Genomic DNA, 15,148 nt, shown 5'->3' on the forward strand with positions numbered 1-15,148 from the left:
ACTTTCCATTGTTTTCCTTGCAGGGAGGAGTGACTGATGACAAGAGCGACGACGGAAAATCTGATGGAAAATCTGCATCCACCCTGAGTTTCGGAGTCAACAGACCCACAATCTCCTGCATTTTTGACTGTAAGGACCCCAAGGGAGTGGGAAAGGCATTTCCCATCCTTTTCCCAGAAAAAGATGGAAAAATAAAAATGGAAAAAGGGTGGAGAGGAGGACAGTGCTTATGGGAACATCCACAGGCTCCAGGATCGGAGCTAGGGATATCCCGGGGGGATTGAGCTGGAATTCTCTCAGATGGGAGATGAGGAATGATGGAATCTCCCTGGGGTCTTTTCCATGTTTCCCGTTCTTCCGGCAGCCGGGAACAGATTCCACCTGCGCTGTTACCTGTACCAGGCACGGGATCTCATTGCCATGGACAAGGACAGCTTCTCTGGTGAGTCTGGATCTACACTGGCATGGAATTCCGGGAAGAGTGGGACCATCCATGGGCCAGGACACTTTCCCTGATCCCAGGTGGATCCAAGTCCATCCAACCTGGCCTTGGGCACTGCCAGGGATCCAGGGGCAGCCACAGCAAATCTGGGAATTCCAGCCCAGCCCCTGCCCACCCTCCCAGACAGCAATTCCTTGCCAAGATCCCAGCAAAATCTCCCCTTTCCCAGTGGGAGCCATTCCCTGGCTCCTGTTCCTGCAGGCCTTGTCCCCAGTCCCTCTGCAGCTCTCCTGGAGCCCCTCCAGGCCTGGAATGGGCTCCAAGAAATCTCTGGAGCCTTTCACTCTCCAGGCTGGATATGATGGAGCACAGGGAGACACTTCCATGGGATTTGCCCAGGGAAAATTCCAGAGGGTGATTCCAGGATTTAATCAGGACCTTGGCACTGTCCGGCCCCTTCTTCTCCAGCATCCTCAGGAAATTCCTTGTTGGATTCAATCTAGTGAAAGGTTTCCAGCCCATGGGGTTGGATCCGGATGATCCATAAGGTCCTTTCCATCCCAAAACAGTCTGGGATTCCATGATTCCATATTTCCTTAGCATCCCCCTTCTCCCAGCTGCACAGTGGGGCAGCAGTCCCTGGGATTTGGGATTTAGGAAGGGGATTTCCATGGAAAGAAGGGAATCCAGGTGGAAAACAGGGGCTGGCCTTTGTGAAGGATTTTTCCACGTCCTGCTGCTCCACCCTTTCCCAGCATAACTCCACAGATTTCTGAAATTCCCAGGATTGTACTGGTGCGGTCGGGACTTCCCACGCTGGGGTTTTTGGGATAAGAAAGAAGTCAGAATAGGAAAAATCCTTTTATCCATGAGATTTCCATGCTGGAGGTGCTTGGATGGTTGGATGCAGATGGAACATCCCTTTGGAATGTGGTTGAGGGGGTATGGAATGCCGGAAAATCCCACATCCTCATCCCTGGAGGCTGGGTCATCCCAGCCAGAAATTCCCATTAATGATTTGGAGCTGGAAAAGCGGGAAAAGGGAATGTCACCTCCTCTAGATCAGAGCTGGAATAATGTCCCAAATCCTGGGAAAAGAGTCCACTGGTGGGAGGGCTCCAACATCCCTCCAGGGCTATCCCTGCTTGATTCCCATGAGAATTTACAGAAGGATTTGGGTGGGATTTCCCTCCAAATTCTGGGATTTCAATCCCACTTGGAACAACACATCCCAGGAATGATGGGAAACAGGGTCAATCCCAAAACTGGGGAAGCAGCTGGACCATGATCCCGAGGGAATTCTGCTTTTCCCTGTGGTTGGAATAATGTGATTTTTGGGAATAAACACCCCAGAGCATCCAAAAAAAAAAAATCCCCCAGTGCCTGTTCCCACCTGGAATTCCCACAAAAGGCTCCTTGTTGGGATGAGGAGGTGGGAGCGAGGTGAGCTCATGGCCCGGGAGGGCAGTCCGGAATCGTTTTCCTTTGGAAAAATCCCGGCCAAGGACAACACGAGCAGCAACGTTCCACAATGTGGGATTGTGATTCCTGCTGCCGGGAATAAAGGAGTTCATTAAAGGGGCTTGGCAGTTGGAAAAATAAACATTCCCTGCTCCCAACAAAGGGGCTTTAGAGAGGCTTCCATTAAAAAAAAAAAAAAAAAAAAAAAAAAAAAGGAGGAGAAGGGAAAGAAAAAAGGGGGAAAAAAAGGGAAAAGCAACTCCAAATCCAGGGGTTTTTGTATATTGTAATGGATTTGGCTGAGGAAAAGTGAGAAAGGCTCTTCCCAGAGTGGGTTTTTGGGAATGTCTGAGTGGTCCTGGATTGTTGAGTGTGGATAGAGGGAGAAATCCAGCCCCTGGTGCCCCAATTCCTTGGAAAATGGGGGGAAAAGGGGGAATGCTGCTGAGATCAGCTGGCCCTGCTTCCAGGGGGTGTGGGATCATCCTGGGATCTCAATCCAGTGGTTTGTGGGATAATCCTGGGATCTGAATCCAGGGAGGTGTGGGATAATCCGGGGATCTGCATCCTTTGCCTCCCATTAAAGCCCCCAGGGATATGTGGGATGTTCCTGGAATCTTCATCCAGGGATGTGGGGGATGCTCCTCTACCTTCCAGCCAGGAATTCCTTCCCAAGATCCCACCCCAATCTCCCCTTTCCCAGTGGAAGCCATTCCCTGGCTCCTGTCCTTCCTTCCCTTGTCCCAAATTCCTCCTCAGCTCTCCTGGAGCCCCTTTAGGTCCTGGCAGTGGCGCCAAGATTTCCCTGGATCTTTAGAACAATCCCAACTCTCAGACTGAGCCTTTCCAGCTGGAAAACCACCTGGAAAACCCGGCAGTTTAAGCTTGGAATGCTGAATTCCAGGTGGGATACACTGGGTAGCTCCTTTCTCCTCAAGCAAGACCTGAGGGAACTCAGGGTGAGATGGAGCAAGCTGAGAATTCCAAAATTCTTTGGGAGCCAGTTCTGGATGGAGCTTGGAATTCTGCGAGAGCCAGAGCTGGGATCCATCCCTGAATCCCAATCCTTGAATCCCATTCCCGCAGATCCCTACGCCATCGTGTCCTTCCTGCACCAGAGCCAGAAGACAGTGGTGGAGAAGAACACCCTGAATCCCACCTGGGATCAGACCCTGATCTTCTACGAGATCGAGATTTTCGGGAATTCTCAGGATGTGGCCGAGTCCCCTCCCAACATCCTGGTGGAAATCTACGACCACGACACCTATGTGAGTGTGGCCATTCCCGACGGGAATTCGCAGCCTCTGGAATGTGTGATTTCCAGCATCTCTGGGTGGTTCGGGCTTTGGGGTGGACTTTCCAGAGAGGGAAAATTCCAGGGAAAATCCTGGAATGTTGGGTAGTGTCCTGGAGGTCCCATTCGTTGAGCTTCCTCATTGTCATTTGAAGTGGGGAAATTAACAGAGTTTCCTCATGGAAAAACATTGGGATAAAGTTGGATGCAGTCATGGAAATAGGGAAACGCCCTGTGCTGTTTGTGGTGTCCAAAAGGCCTGGGAATTATGGAATTTTGGGGGGTCAGTGGCAGGAACTTGAAGTTTTTCCCAGAAAAAACAGGCTGAAAAAAAGAAGTCGGAAAAACCAAGTGCGACAGGGAATTCTGTGGAAAACCACTTGGAATACACCTTGGGAAGGACTTGGGAATATCTCGGGAATCTTCTTCCCTCTCTCCTGCTTCTTCCCAGCAGGAAAGATTCCAAAGATCCCAGTGCAGAGCAGGGAATGGGATTTTTAAGAGCTGCCAAAGGCTCTGTGTTCCTGCTCTGGAACACCTGGGATAGGAATTCCTAAAAAAGTGTTTTTCTCCTAAAAAGGTGTTTTTCCAGCCTTAGGAATTCCAGGGAGGACTTGGAAAGCTGGAGGCTCTAAGAGCACCAATCCCATACATTTTCCCTGCCCCAATCCCATAACGGGATCGTCCCTCACTCCTGATTTTTAGCTGAGAGGAGGGATGGATTTCTCTGGGAAAAGGGATGGCAAGGACGATCCCAATTCCCATGGTTCCCAATTCTCTGGAATTCCCTTTCCAGGGTGCGGATGAATTCATGGGACGCTGCATCTGCCGGCCCAGCCTGGAGCGCTCACCCCGGCTCTCCTGGTATCCCGTCCTCAAATCCGGCCGGAATGTCGGGGAACTCCTGGCCGCCTTTGAGCTGATCCAGAGGGAAAAGGTGAGATCCATCCCTGAGCCTGGAATGCTCCGTAATTCCATTTCTTCCTCAGGATCCAACTTTTCCAGGCAGTGGGTTTTCCATTGGTGCCTTTGGAGCCTGTGAAGAATTGGAGGGATTTGGGACTTGTCCCTTTTTGAGGGATAATTCCATAGGAGGAGATTTTCCAGGAGGGAAAAGAGGTGGTTTAGGGTTGGCCTGATGGAAAACTGCAGAATTCCAGGTGGGATGGGCTGGATGGATCCTTCTCTTCTTGCCAAGTTCTGGGGAATCTCATGGATATCGAGGGAGCTGGGAATTGCCAAATCCCCAAGGAATGCTGCCCTTTCCTTGGAATTATTTCTGGAGGGGGTTTAGGAGAGCGGAAGCCACTCCAGCTTTTCCAATGGCTGCATCCCAGATGTGCCAGGAAAAAGGGATGGATTGGGAAGCTCAGTCCCTGTATCCCACTCTTCCTTCCCAGCCCTTAGGTTTATCTGGGAATGGGAATCCCACAATTCCCTCTTCCCTGGAAATCCCAGCCCAAGCACCAGGACAAGGACCCAAATATCCACATGTGGCCTCTTCGTCCTCCTCATTCCCTCAGAAATGGGTGGGAAAGGCCTTGGAAAAGCCTTGGAATGAGGTGTGCTCCCAGAGGAGCTGTTTGATCCCAGTGGGAATCATCTGGGTGGATTTGGTCCTTCCATGCTGGATGAGAATCCAGGATTTTTAGAGCTTGGAATGGAAGGGGCTGAAGTTTCCCTCCTGGAAAAAGAGGAATTAGCAGTGGGAATGTTAATGGGAATTGTGTTCTCTCCCTGCAGCCGGCTGTTCATCACATCCCTGGATTTGAGGTAATTCCCAACTCCTCCTTGTGAATCCAGCACCATTCCCAGCTTTCCCAGGGATTTGGAGGTGTTTCCAGCCCTGCGGCAATCCCTCCATCCTGTCTTAGGGAATTCTTTTAGGATAAAAGAAATCCTAAAGCATAGAGATTCCGATTTTCCTCAGCTGATAAGGAAAACTGGGAGTGGGGCAGCTCCTTCCCGACAGGGCAAACTCATCCCATTCCAGGATGATCCAGAGGATGCCATGGAGATGCTCCAAAGGCTCTGGAGCCAGGCTGGCAGAGCTGGGAATGTTCCCCTGGGGAAGGGAAAATTCCAGGGAATCCTCAGAGTGCCTGAAGGGGCTCCAGGAGAGCTGGAGAGGGACTGGGGACAAGGCCTGCAGGGACAGGAGCCAGGGAATGGCTCCCACTGGGAAAGGGGAGATTTTGCTGGGATCTTGGCAAGGAATTGGTGTCTGGGAGGGTGGGCAGGGGCTTGGCTGGAATTGCCAGATTTGCTGTGGCTGTCCCTGGATCCCTGGCAGTGCCCAAGGCCAGGCTGGATCCACCTGGGCCAGTGGGAGGTGTGGGACCCCATCCTGGATGGGATTTAGGGATTTTTCCTCCCTAACCCATTCCATGATTCCCTTTGGATATCAGCTCCAATTATAAACCTTGGGATGGGTTTAGGGATGAGAATTCCTCTAATTCTGTCCTCTCCTCTTTCCCAGAGCGAGCTCTCCTCCAGTCTGGATGAGGTGAGTCTTCGGGAATTCCATATTTTCATCTTGGAATTGTTCAAATTTGTTTCTTTGGGAAATCCTCTTTTTCCCAGATGGGTCAAGATGGGAGCATCAGGATTTTGGGAATAGGAGTGACCTCTGACCTGATGGGCTTTTCCTCATGGCCAGGAATGTTGGGATCCATTTACCCTCTGGAATGAGGTGTCCCATCCTTTCAACCCGGGCGTGCCAAAGCCGGAATGCTCCCAATTCCAAACTTTCCACAGGGAATCCCAATTCCAAACTTTCGATAGGGAATTTGCTGTGAATCGAGGATGTGCTGGACTGTTCCAGTTGTTCCAAAGGAAATTTTCGTCCCTCATCCTGGGAAAAATTCAGGGATAGGTTGTATGTGGCTTGGAGCTACCTGGGATAGTGGAATGTTCCCTGCTCATGGAATGGGATGAGTTTTCCAATGGAAAGTATTCCATGATTCCATGATTCCCATGATTCTTATTCCATACCCAGGATCCCAAGACTTTATCCCTGTACGTCCCATGGAACCAATCCCAGGCTGAACCATCAGTTGGGATCTTGGAAAACTCCAGGCAGGGAAAGGGAACAACTCTTGGAATGTTGTGGTGGCCCTCGGAGCCGTTAATCCCAAAATTTGGGAGATGAGCTAGGAAAGACCTGAGCCACATTCCCAGGAAAGGTTGGATTGGATGGGATAAACACATTTTTCCAAGATTTTTTCCCACCCAAACCAGCTTTCCTGAGAGCTCATCCCGCTGTTCCATGTGTCCATAATCATCTCTCTCCTTTTTTTTTTTCCTCCATTTCTTCCCACTGCCGGGATTCCGGGATGGGGCATTCCACAGCTCTGCATCCCTGCCTTGTTCTCGGAGGGGCTCCTCCAATGGGTACCACTCTCTTCCCTCTCCTTCCCTTTTCCCAGAATCCAAGAAAATACTGGCAGAGCCTTTCAGGGAGAGCAGGATTGCAGGAACCCCATCCCAACAAAATTCCGAAGGATTGGTGCCACCTGGAGCCTCCGGTGCCCCATGGATGCTCCTGAAGGACCGGGATGGCTCCATCCTTATCCATTTTTTCTTGGGAATGGCCTTTTGTGGCTGAATTCCCTCTGAACTCTGGGATTTATGTTTGGATCGCATCCCAGCTTCCATTTAAACTGGGAATATTTTCCAGCCTTTTTTTTTGGCCTCATCCATGTTGATTTTCCCGGATACAAATCTGGGATGGAATCAATGATCTCCAGAGTTCCCTGCCACCTGGATTCCCTTGAATTTATCCTTGTTCAACCCATCCTGGCTCCCAGCAGGATTTTCATGGATTTTCTTCCCTCCAGCCAGCTTTGTCTGGGAATTTTTTTTCCCACTCCCATCCTGATCCTTCTGTGCTCCCGCCTCATTCCTGGCATTCCCTGCTCATTCCCATCCATTCCAGCATTCCATCCTCTGACATTCAGCTGGAATCCAGGAGGATGCCTGCAAAACCACTGGGAGAGCAGCAGGAAGGACTTAAAAAACCCCTGGAATGACACAGGGTTAAAATCCAAGTTGATCCTGGAGAGGATGGACGGGGCAGGAGCTCTTTCCCAAGGATTTCCCACTGGATTTGCTGAAAGATTGATCTCTAAAATCCCTTCCAACCCAAACCATTCCATGATTTTGGGCCTGAGCAGCCTGAAATGAATTTTTTTGGGAATTAGATTTCCAGAGGTAACCCAGGGAATGTGGGAATTCTCTGCAGCTCTCCCTTCTCCTTCGGGTTATCCCAGATAAAATTCCCATTCCCTGACAGCACTAACCCGTGCTGGGAGCACATGGATCATGGAATGGAGGAGTGGCTGCTCTGTGTGGGAATCCCAGGCACCTCTTCCCACATGGAATTCCCAAAAACTCCTTCTAACAAGCAGCTGGACTCAGGAACCAGCAATTCCCAAGGAAAATTAAAACTTGGAATTTTATGGGAAGGGGAGTTGGAATTGGATGATCCTTAAGGCCCTTTCCAACTCCAACCATTCCATGATTCCATGTGGAAAATCCCTTTGGAGAACCAATCCCTCACCCAGTCCCGTAATTAAAACACACCCACGCGTCATTGAATCCAATAAAATTCCAGCTGGGAGAGAATTCCATGCTCCTGGGATGGATTTCCAGAGGTTTTGCTTTCATTGCGGCCTTTCCGGGGGCTCTGGGAGATGCAGGAAAAGAAAAGGGGAGGAATTCTGGCTTCCACTCTCCTCCTCCGGAAAGGCAAATTTGGAATTCCTCAGCTGCCTCGCAGATTTGGGATGATCCCAATGGAATTCCCAGGTAGTTTCTCCCGCGCCCTATCCCATGGATTTCTGGATTATCCATGAAGTGTGGGATGAACCACAGCCCCTTCCCAGATCCAGAGGTGATGCCAATCCCCCATCCCACGGTGCTGCTCCCACTAAACTTTTTGGGAATTGTCCAACTACAAACCCGCCGCTGCTGCTTCATCCCTTTCCTCATCCCACTGTGATCCCGGAATGGGATAGAGGTGATTCCATCCTGTCATTCCCTAAAAAAGGTTTAACCTTGGAGGGCAGATCCTTTGTGTTTTTTGATCCCTGGGAAAACCTCAGGAATGTTGGATCTTCTCCAGGATGGATTAAAGAGATTGAACCACTTTTCTGGCACCTCCATCCTGCCATTCCTCACCTCTCTCCTCTGGCTGTCCTGGATTTCCTGGGAGAGATCAGTTTGGCAAGGATGGAGATTCCGGGTGGATCCAACCTGGAAAGGGATTGGATGTCCCATCCTGGTGCTTCCTGACATTTTCCTTTCCCTCTCTGCTCCCACAGTCCGCGGATTCCGACCTTCCCTACCCGCCGCCGCAGCGGGAGCCCAATGTTTACATGGTCCCGCAGGGAATCAAACCCGTCCTGCAGCGCACGGCCATCGAGGTGAGCCATGGATTCGGGAATGACAGCCGGGAATGGGATCCAAGATGGATTCTGGGGTGTGATTCCAAAAAAATAAAGGAGGCTCCAGGGGGAACTTCTGGTTATTCACAATTCCCTGACAGGAAGGTGGACCTGGGAGTGTTGGGGTCTTCTCCCAGAGAACCAGGGATAGGATAAGGATGAAGTTCAGGGAACAAGGAATGGGAAAAGGATAAGGATGAAATTCAGGGAACAAGAGATGGGATAAGGATGAAGCTCAGGTTGGATATCAGGAGGAATTTCCTCATGGAAAGGATGGTCAGGCATTGGAAGTGCCCAGGGAGCTTTGGAAGTGTCCAAGGAACTCCTGGTGCTGAGGTGGGGATCAGTCAAAGGTTGAACTCCATGACCTTGGAGATGTTTTCCAACCTCAAGAATTCCATAATTCCCACTGCTGGTTGTGTTGCTTGTCCTGGAGGTTCTCCTCCACTGCCAAGGAGCTCCATGGAAACCTGGAAGCAGAGCCTTGGCTCAGGATTTGGTGTCCCCTCATCCCACAGATCCTGGCCTGGGGGCTGAGGAACCTCAAGAGCTTCCAGCTGGCCAGCGTGACCTCGCCCAGCCTGCTGGTGGAGTGTGGCGGGCAGCGTGTCCAGTCCGGCGTCATCAAGAACGTCAAGAAGAACCCAAACTTCGACGTCTGCGTGCTCTTCATGGAAGTGGTGAGGTCCCAGTGGGACTGGGGTGGTGCAGGGGCAAGGGAATGTCCTCAAAAATGGGGTGAAGTTCCTTAAAATCCTGTAAAAATGGATCTGGTGAAGGACCTCAAAGTTCCATAAAGGAGGATCTTGTGAAGGGCCTGAATGTCCCATAAAAATGGAGCTTGTGGTGAAGGATCTCAAAATCCCATAAAAGTGGATCTTGTGCGGAAGATCCTCAAAGTCCCATGAAAGTGGATCTTATGAAGAACAGTGCTGTAAAAATAAATTTTATAGTGAAGGACCTCAAAATCCCATAAAAATGGATCTGATGAAGGACCTTAGAACCTCACAAAAATGGACCATGTGGAGGTGTCATAAAATTGGTTCTACTGATGAAGGACAGTCCTGTGAAAATGGATTTTATGGTGAAGGACCTCAAAATTCCATAAAAATGATTCTTTTGGTGAAGTTCCTTCTGCCCTTGGTTTTTTGGGGAATGGTGCAGAACCTCTGCCCTCCCTTTCCAGCCTCATTCCATCTTCCTTTCCCTCTTCCCGCAGCGTCTGCCCAAGGAGAGCCTCTACAGCCCCCCCATCATCCTGAAGATCATCGACAACCGCCCCTTTGGCCGGAGACCCGTGGTGGGACAGTGCACCATCCGCTCCCTCCAGGAATTCTACTGGGATCCCTCCCAGCAGGACACGGGGGCACCCCAGGAGCAGCCAGGTATGTGGGAATGCTGGGATTTGTGTCCTTCGTGGAGTCATGGGATGGTTGGCTTGGGAAGGAACTTAAAGATCATCTGGTTGCACCCCATCCATGGGCACCTCCCACTGTCCCAGGTGGATCCAAGCCCCAATGTCCAACCTTGGACACTTCCAGTGATCCAGGGGCAGCCACAGCTGCTCTGGGAATTCCATCCCAGCCTCTCCCACCCTTCCCAATGGAATTTTTTCACAATATTCCATTGAAATCTCCCCTCCTTCAGTTCAATCCATTCCCTCTTGTCCTGGCACTCCGTGTCACAAGCCCCTCTCCTGACTCCTTGGAGCCCTGGATGGGATGGGGATCATGGGCTTGGGATATTGGAGATGAGCTTTGGGTGGTGAGAAAAGTCTGGATGAGTTTGGGATCTTGGAGATGAACTTTGGATGGTGGGAAGGGTCTGGGATGAATTTGGGATCATGGAGAAGAACTTTGGGTGGTGGGAAATGTCTGGCATGAGTTTGGGATCATGGAGATGAATTTTGAATGGTGGGACGTGTCTGGGATCATGGACATGAACGTTGGATGGTGCGATGTGTCTGGGATGAGTTTTGGATCATGGAGAAGAACTTTGGATGGTCTGCGGGGCCTGGATGGGATTGGGATCATGGAGATGGGATCAGGGAGAAACTGGGATCACTCCTGGAGGTAGATCCCACAGTTTCTGGGCTCTGGGATTCCCAAATCCCGGGATCATGGTGCCGTCCTGCTCCGGTTGCAGATGACGTCAGCCTCACGCCCAGGGACGACGTCCTCATCGACATCGATGACAAAGAGCCCCTGATCCCCATCCAGGTACGGAAAATGCGCTGGGAAAATCCTGGATTCTTTCTGTGGGTCTGGTGAGGGTGGATCCGAGGTGCTGATGTGAGGCCGGATCTGCTTGGATCCATCCTTTTCCAACTTTCACGCGTTTTTCCTTCCTCTCCTCACCTGCGCAACCCCAAACTCCTCCTCATTCCCTCTCTTGGGAATGAGGGACTGGATTTGCTTTCCCGATGGAGAGAAATCCATGCAAGGTTCTTCCCAAGGAAAGCAAAAATTCCCTGAGGCTCCGTCATCCTTGCTCCATGGCCGGATCTCCTTTTCCCAGTTTGGCTCCTGGTTTGCAGGAATTTTACTGAACTGGGATTGTAGAATCCCAAATCCATTGTGGTGGGAGTGGGAATTGGTGCAGTTCCAATGAATTTGAGGGATCTCAGCATTCCCTTGGGAATGGATCAGGATGGACACACCCCTGGAGCTTCCATTCTTCCAGAAACTTCCTGTATCCACAGTCCTCGGGTTCCTTCTCCAGCAGAAGGAATCTTTGGGACCTGTGCCGAGATGTGAGTGGGATGCACGGATCCCAAGGTGATCCCGGTGCCTCTGGAGCAGCTAGGAATGGTGTCAGGAATGTTTGGTGGAGCTTTTCCCAGTCTCCCATGCCTTGGTGGGATATCAAGGGCCGGAATTTCCCTTCTCCCTATTCCTGGATGCCACAGGACTGGAAAAGCTGGAGTTTCCAGAAGGAATCAGCTTTGCAGGTGTTTCCTGTCTCAGTTTCCCTGGCCTTGAGTGATTCCAGGGATGGAGGAGCTGCTGAATCCAAGATGTCCAACTTGGGCATGGATCCTGCTCTTTATCCACATCCTTGGTGACTCCTGGGAGTTTCTATTCCCAAGGATTTTCTGGTGCTTTTGGATATTTGTGGTGTATCCCAAGCCAAACACGGGCTGGGTCCCACATCAAGCTGGGAATCCAGAATTTGGCTAATTCCCCAAAAAAACTGTGGATGTGGCCCTGCTCATTCCCACTCATTCCAAATCCTCATCCCTGGAAGTGTCCAAGGCCAGGTTGGATGGAGCTTGGAGAAACCTGGGATAGTGGGAGGTGTCCCTGCCCATGGAAAAGATGGAATGGGATGAGATTTAAGATCCTTCCCACCCAAATAATTCCATGATTCCATGATCCTATTCACAGCTCCGTTGGGATCTTGTCCTGAAATCCTTCAGCCTCCATTGGGAACAGGACAGGAGAATTGGGAAAAGTTGGCTCTGGTGAAAAGTGTGGAAAGGGAAAAGCAGCTCCCGAAAATGCTCCTGATTGGAGCACTGGGAAATTGGGAAAGCAGCCCCATTCCCTCCTTTTTGCTTCCCATTTAGGATTTATTCTTAAAATTTACAGCTGGGCTTCATCTTTTATCAGGGAAGTAACTGGAGCGTGTCCATGGAAAACATGGAATTTGGGAAAGGGACTTGTTGTAATAAAATCCCTATTTTTTTAAGTCAGAGAAACTTGGGAGAAAACTGAGGGAATAATGTGGGAATCTGTGAGATCCCAGCTTGAGATGTGGAGCTTGATCCCAGCTTCCCATGACCTTGATCTGGGGTTTCCCATGATCTGGAATTGGAATTTCCCACAATCCAGTGCAGGAAGAGCTTGGACCTTCCCACTGGTGGGATTCCCAGTTTGTCCCATTTTTCTGAATGATCAGGATGGAAGGAACACCCTGGGATGTCCAGAGTGGCTTTGGCCATGCCCACGAATCCCTGGAATTCTCTGCTCAGATTTCCATGATTTATTCATGGAAAGCCATGGTGGTGGGAAACCTGCTCCCATTTTTTCCTTTGGGAATAAAACCTCTGGATAGGGACTCACCTCCCTTTATACCCCCTGGAGCTCTGGGAGCTGCTCCCAGGAATGTGGGATCCCATCCCAAAGATTCCAGAGGAAGGAATGAGAAGGAGCTTTGGAATCCTGGAGCTTTGTTCCCTGGGATAATTTTATTGGAAACATCTCCAAGCTCATATCAAATTTAGGGAAGAGTTTACACAGTAGGAAAAGGGAGAGAGGGATGTGACAAAACCATTCCAAAGTGGAAAATTCCAGCATTTTTTTCCTGGGAAAAACATTTCCCAAACAATCCCCCTGCCACCAATGGAGTTCTTCAGTTTGACCCTGGATTTGTCCTTCTCTGTTTGTTTCTTTCCTTGTTTTTCCTGTTATTTCGGGAAAGGAGGGAGCTTCTTCCTGGAAAACCAACCCAAAATTCCCACCTGGGAATTTTGGCCCTGGAAGCTGCTCCTCTCCTGGAGGTGGGCATGGATTGAGGCGTGGATGGACCATTGGGATCATTCCGCCCATCCCGGGCCAGATTTGGCAGGTCAAGGACTAGTCCCTGCTCCGCTTTCCTGGGAAAAGGGAGGGATCCCAAGCCAGCAGCTTGTGCTCAGGGCTCTTTGGAAGCAGGAGCCAGGATTTTTCATGGATGCGTTTCCTTGTGTGGCTCCGGAGTTTTTCTCCCTCCTTGCCAAGCCTGGCTTTGGTCCCTGCTCCAAAGGATGGTTGGAACAAAGGATCCCTTTGTTGCTTTCCCTGGAAAATTGGGAAAACAACCAGAGGTGAAATCCCTCTGCTCCAAGGTTTGGGAGTGTGTTATCCATCTCATCCGAGCAGGATCAAGAGTTCAGATGGAATTTAAAACCAGTTTAAGTGCACGGGACACATCCTGGTCACCCAAAGCGAGGAAAATCCTAAAAAATCCTGGAAAAGTGATTTTTCCTGGCTAATCCTGTCTAGATTGGTTCTTTGGGAAAAGGACACGGAGTGAAGCTTTGGAAAGGTGGAATTTGTGGAAGAGGCTGCTGGGTCAGGCCTTGTCCTGCCTGCTCTGCTCCCGGTGTTTTCTGAGGGTTCATTCCCATGGGAAGAGGCTCAGGAAGGACTTCCACAGCTCCATGGGATTTGTTCTGTCTGCTCATGGATAAACCAGCTGGAAAGGAGCTGTTCCCAGAGCCACGAGGGAATCCTGGTGGAAAATGATCCTCGGGGAGTGTTTTCCCTATGGAATGTTTTCCCTATGGGAATCCTGGTGGAAAATGATCCGCAGCAAATGTTTTCCCTGGAAATTGTGGAGTTTGGCCCAAGGATGCCGGTCTGGATCTGGTTGGATAAGAGAACGGTTTTGGGAACAAGCCTGAGCTGGATAACTGGGAATGCTGTCAGGATTGGCCTGATCCTCAAACCTGGCTGTTTTCTGGGAAGAACCTCTCATTCCTCCCCCTTTTCCACTTCCAAGGGATCCTTGGAATCTTGAAACAGCGCTGCCACTTCCTGCCCATGGATGTGATGCCGGCTTTTGGTTTGCCCAGGATGAGCCGGACTTGGACGTGGGCTTTGATCCTGAGCATTCCCAATCCCATTCTAAATCCCCCTGGCTCAGATCCTTCCCTGAATTCTGGGATAACTCCTTGACTTTGCAGCTCACAGTATCCAGGGAAAAGCCTCTGCTCCACTGGAAATTACTAACAGTAATTTTTCCATATTTTTCCCCTTTAATATCCCAATTTTCCTCTGCGTCATTCCAGCTGTTTGCTGAACATCCCTAAAAACAAGCCCTGTGCTCATCCTAAATTTGCCTCATCCTGGGAAACCCCAGGGTTGGTAATATTAGTTTGGATTAATCCCATTAATTGTTGCTTTTGCTGCTGTGTGTTCATCCCGATTCCTGGAATTCCTTGGATAACGGATCATTTTAATTTGTAGCTTCCTGAGGGTTTGACAAGCTCAGCACTAATTAACATCCCGGATTCCCGGGCCCTGCCTCATGTAGGTATCGCTTCCTTTCTAATTGCTAATGAATTTCTTAATTAATTAACCGCTTAATTGATGACCTGAGCCCATGAGGATACACAGATAAAGCCAGAAGGAGGCGTTTTCCTTCTGGGAGTGATCCCGCTTGCTGCTTAGGAAAATGGCAATTCCAGCTGGCTGCCCCTGTGTCCTTGGGCTTTCCATTAATTCCAAAGGGAATGAGGGGGTGGTTTGAAGGAATTCCATCCCCAGCTCGGGGATCCCAGCACAGGAAGGACATGGAAATGTGGGAGTGATCCAGAGGTGGGACCAGGATGATTAGAGGGATGGAACAGCTCTGCTGGGAGGAAAAGCTGGGAATGTTCCCCTGGAGAAGGGAAAAATCCAGGGAATCCTCAGAGTCCCTAAAGGGGCTCCAGGAGAGCTGGAGAGGGACTGGGGACAAGGCCTGCAGGGACAGGAGCCAGGGAATGGCTCCCACTGGGAAAGGGGAGATTGGGCTGGG

General features: G+C 50.3%; 1 protein-coding gene across 1 annotated transcript in view; it reads left to right on the top strand.

Annotated features, from left to right (window-relative positions):
* Positions 1 to 15,148, top strand: part of DYSF (dysferlin) — a 69,691-nt gene that overhangs the window by 24,539 nt on the left and 30,004 nt on the right. Inside the window, exons 31-41 of the mRNA XM_059469819.1 lie at positions 24 to 129; positions 365 to 442; positions 2,990 to 3,171; positions 3,994 to 4,134; positions 4,941 to 4,970; positions 5,677 to 5,703; positions 8,522 to 8,623; positions 9,163 to 9,324; positions 9,864 to 10,029; positions 10,790 to 10,863; positions 14,596 to 14,658. Coding sequence (XP_059325802.1) covers positions 24 to 129; positions 365 to 442; positions 2,990 to 3,171; positions 3,994 to 4,134; positions 4,941 to 4,970; positions 5,677 to 5,703; positions 8,522 to 8,623; positions 9,163 to 9,324; positions 9,864 to 10,029; positions 10,790 to 10,863; positions 14,596 to 14,658 — 1,131 coding nt within the window. The remainder of the gene's footprint in view (positions 1 to 23; positions 130 to 364; positions 443 to 2,989; positions 3,172 to 3,993; positions 4,135 to 4,940; positions 4,971 to 5,676; positions 5,704 to 8,521; positions 8,624 to 9,162; positions 9,325 to 9,863; positions 10,030 to 10,789; positions 10,864 to 14,595; positions 14,659 to 15,148) is intronic.

Source organism: Ammospiza nelsoni, chromosome 4 (assembly GCF_027579445.1).
Source record: "Ammospiza nelsoni isolate bAmmNel1 chromosome 4, bAmmNel1.pri, whole genome shotgun sequence".
Classification (NCBI taxonomy): Eukaryota; Metazoa; Chordata; class Aves; order Passeriformes; family Passerellidae; genus Ammospiza; species Ammospiza nelsoni.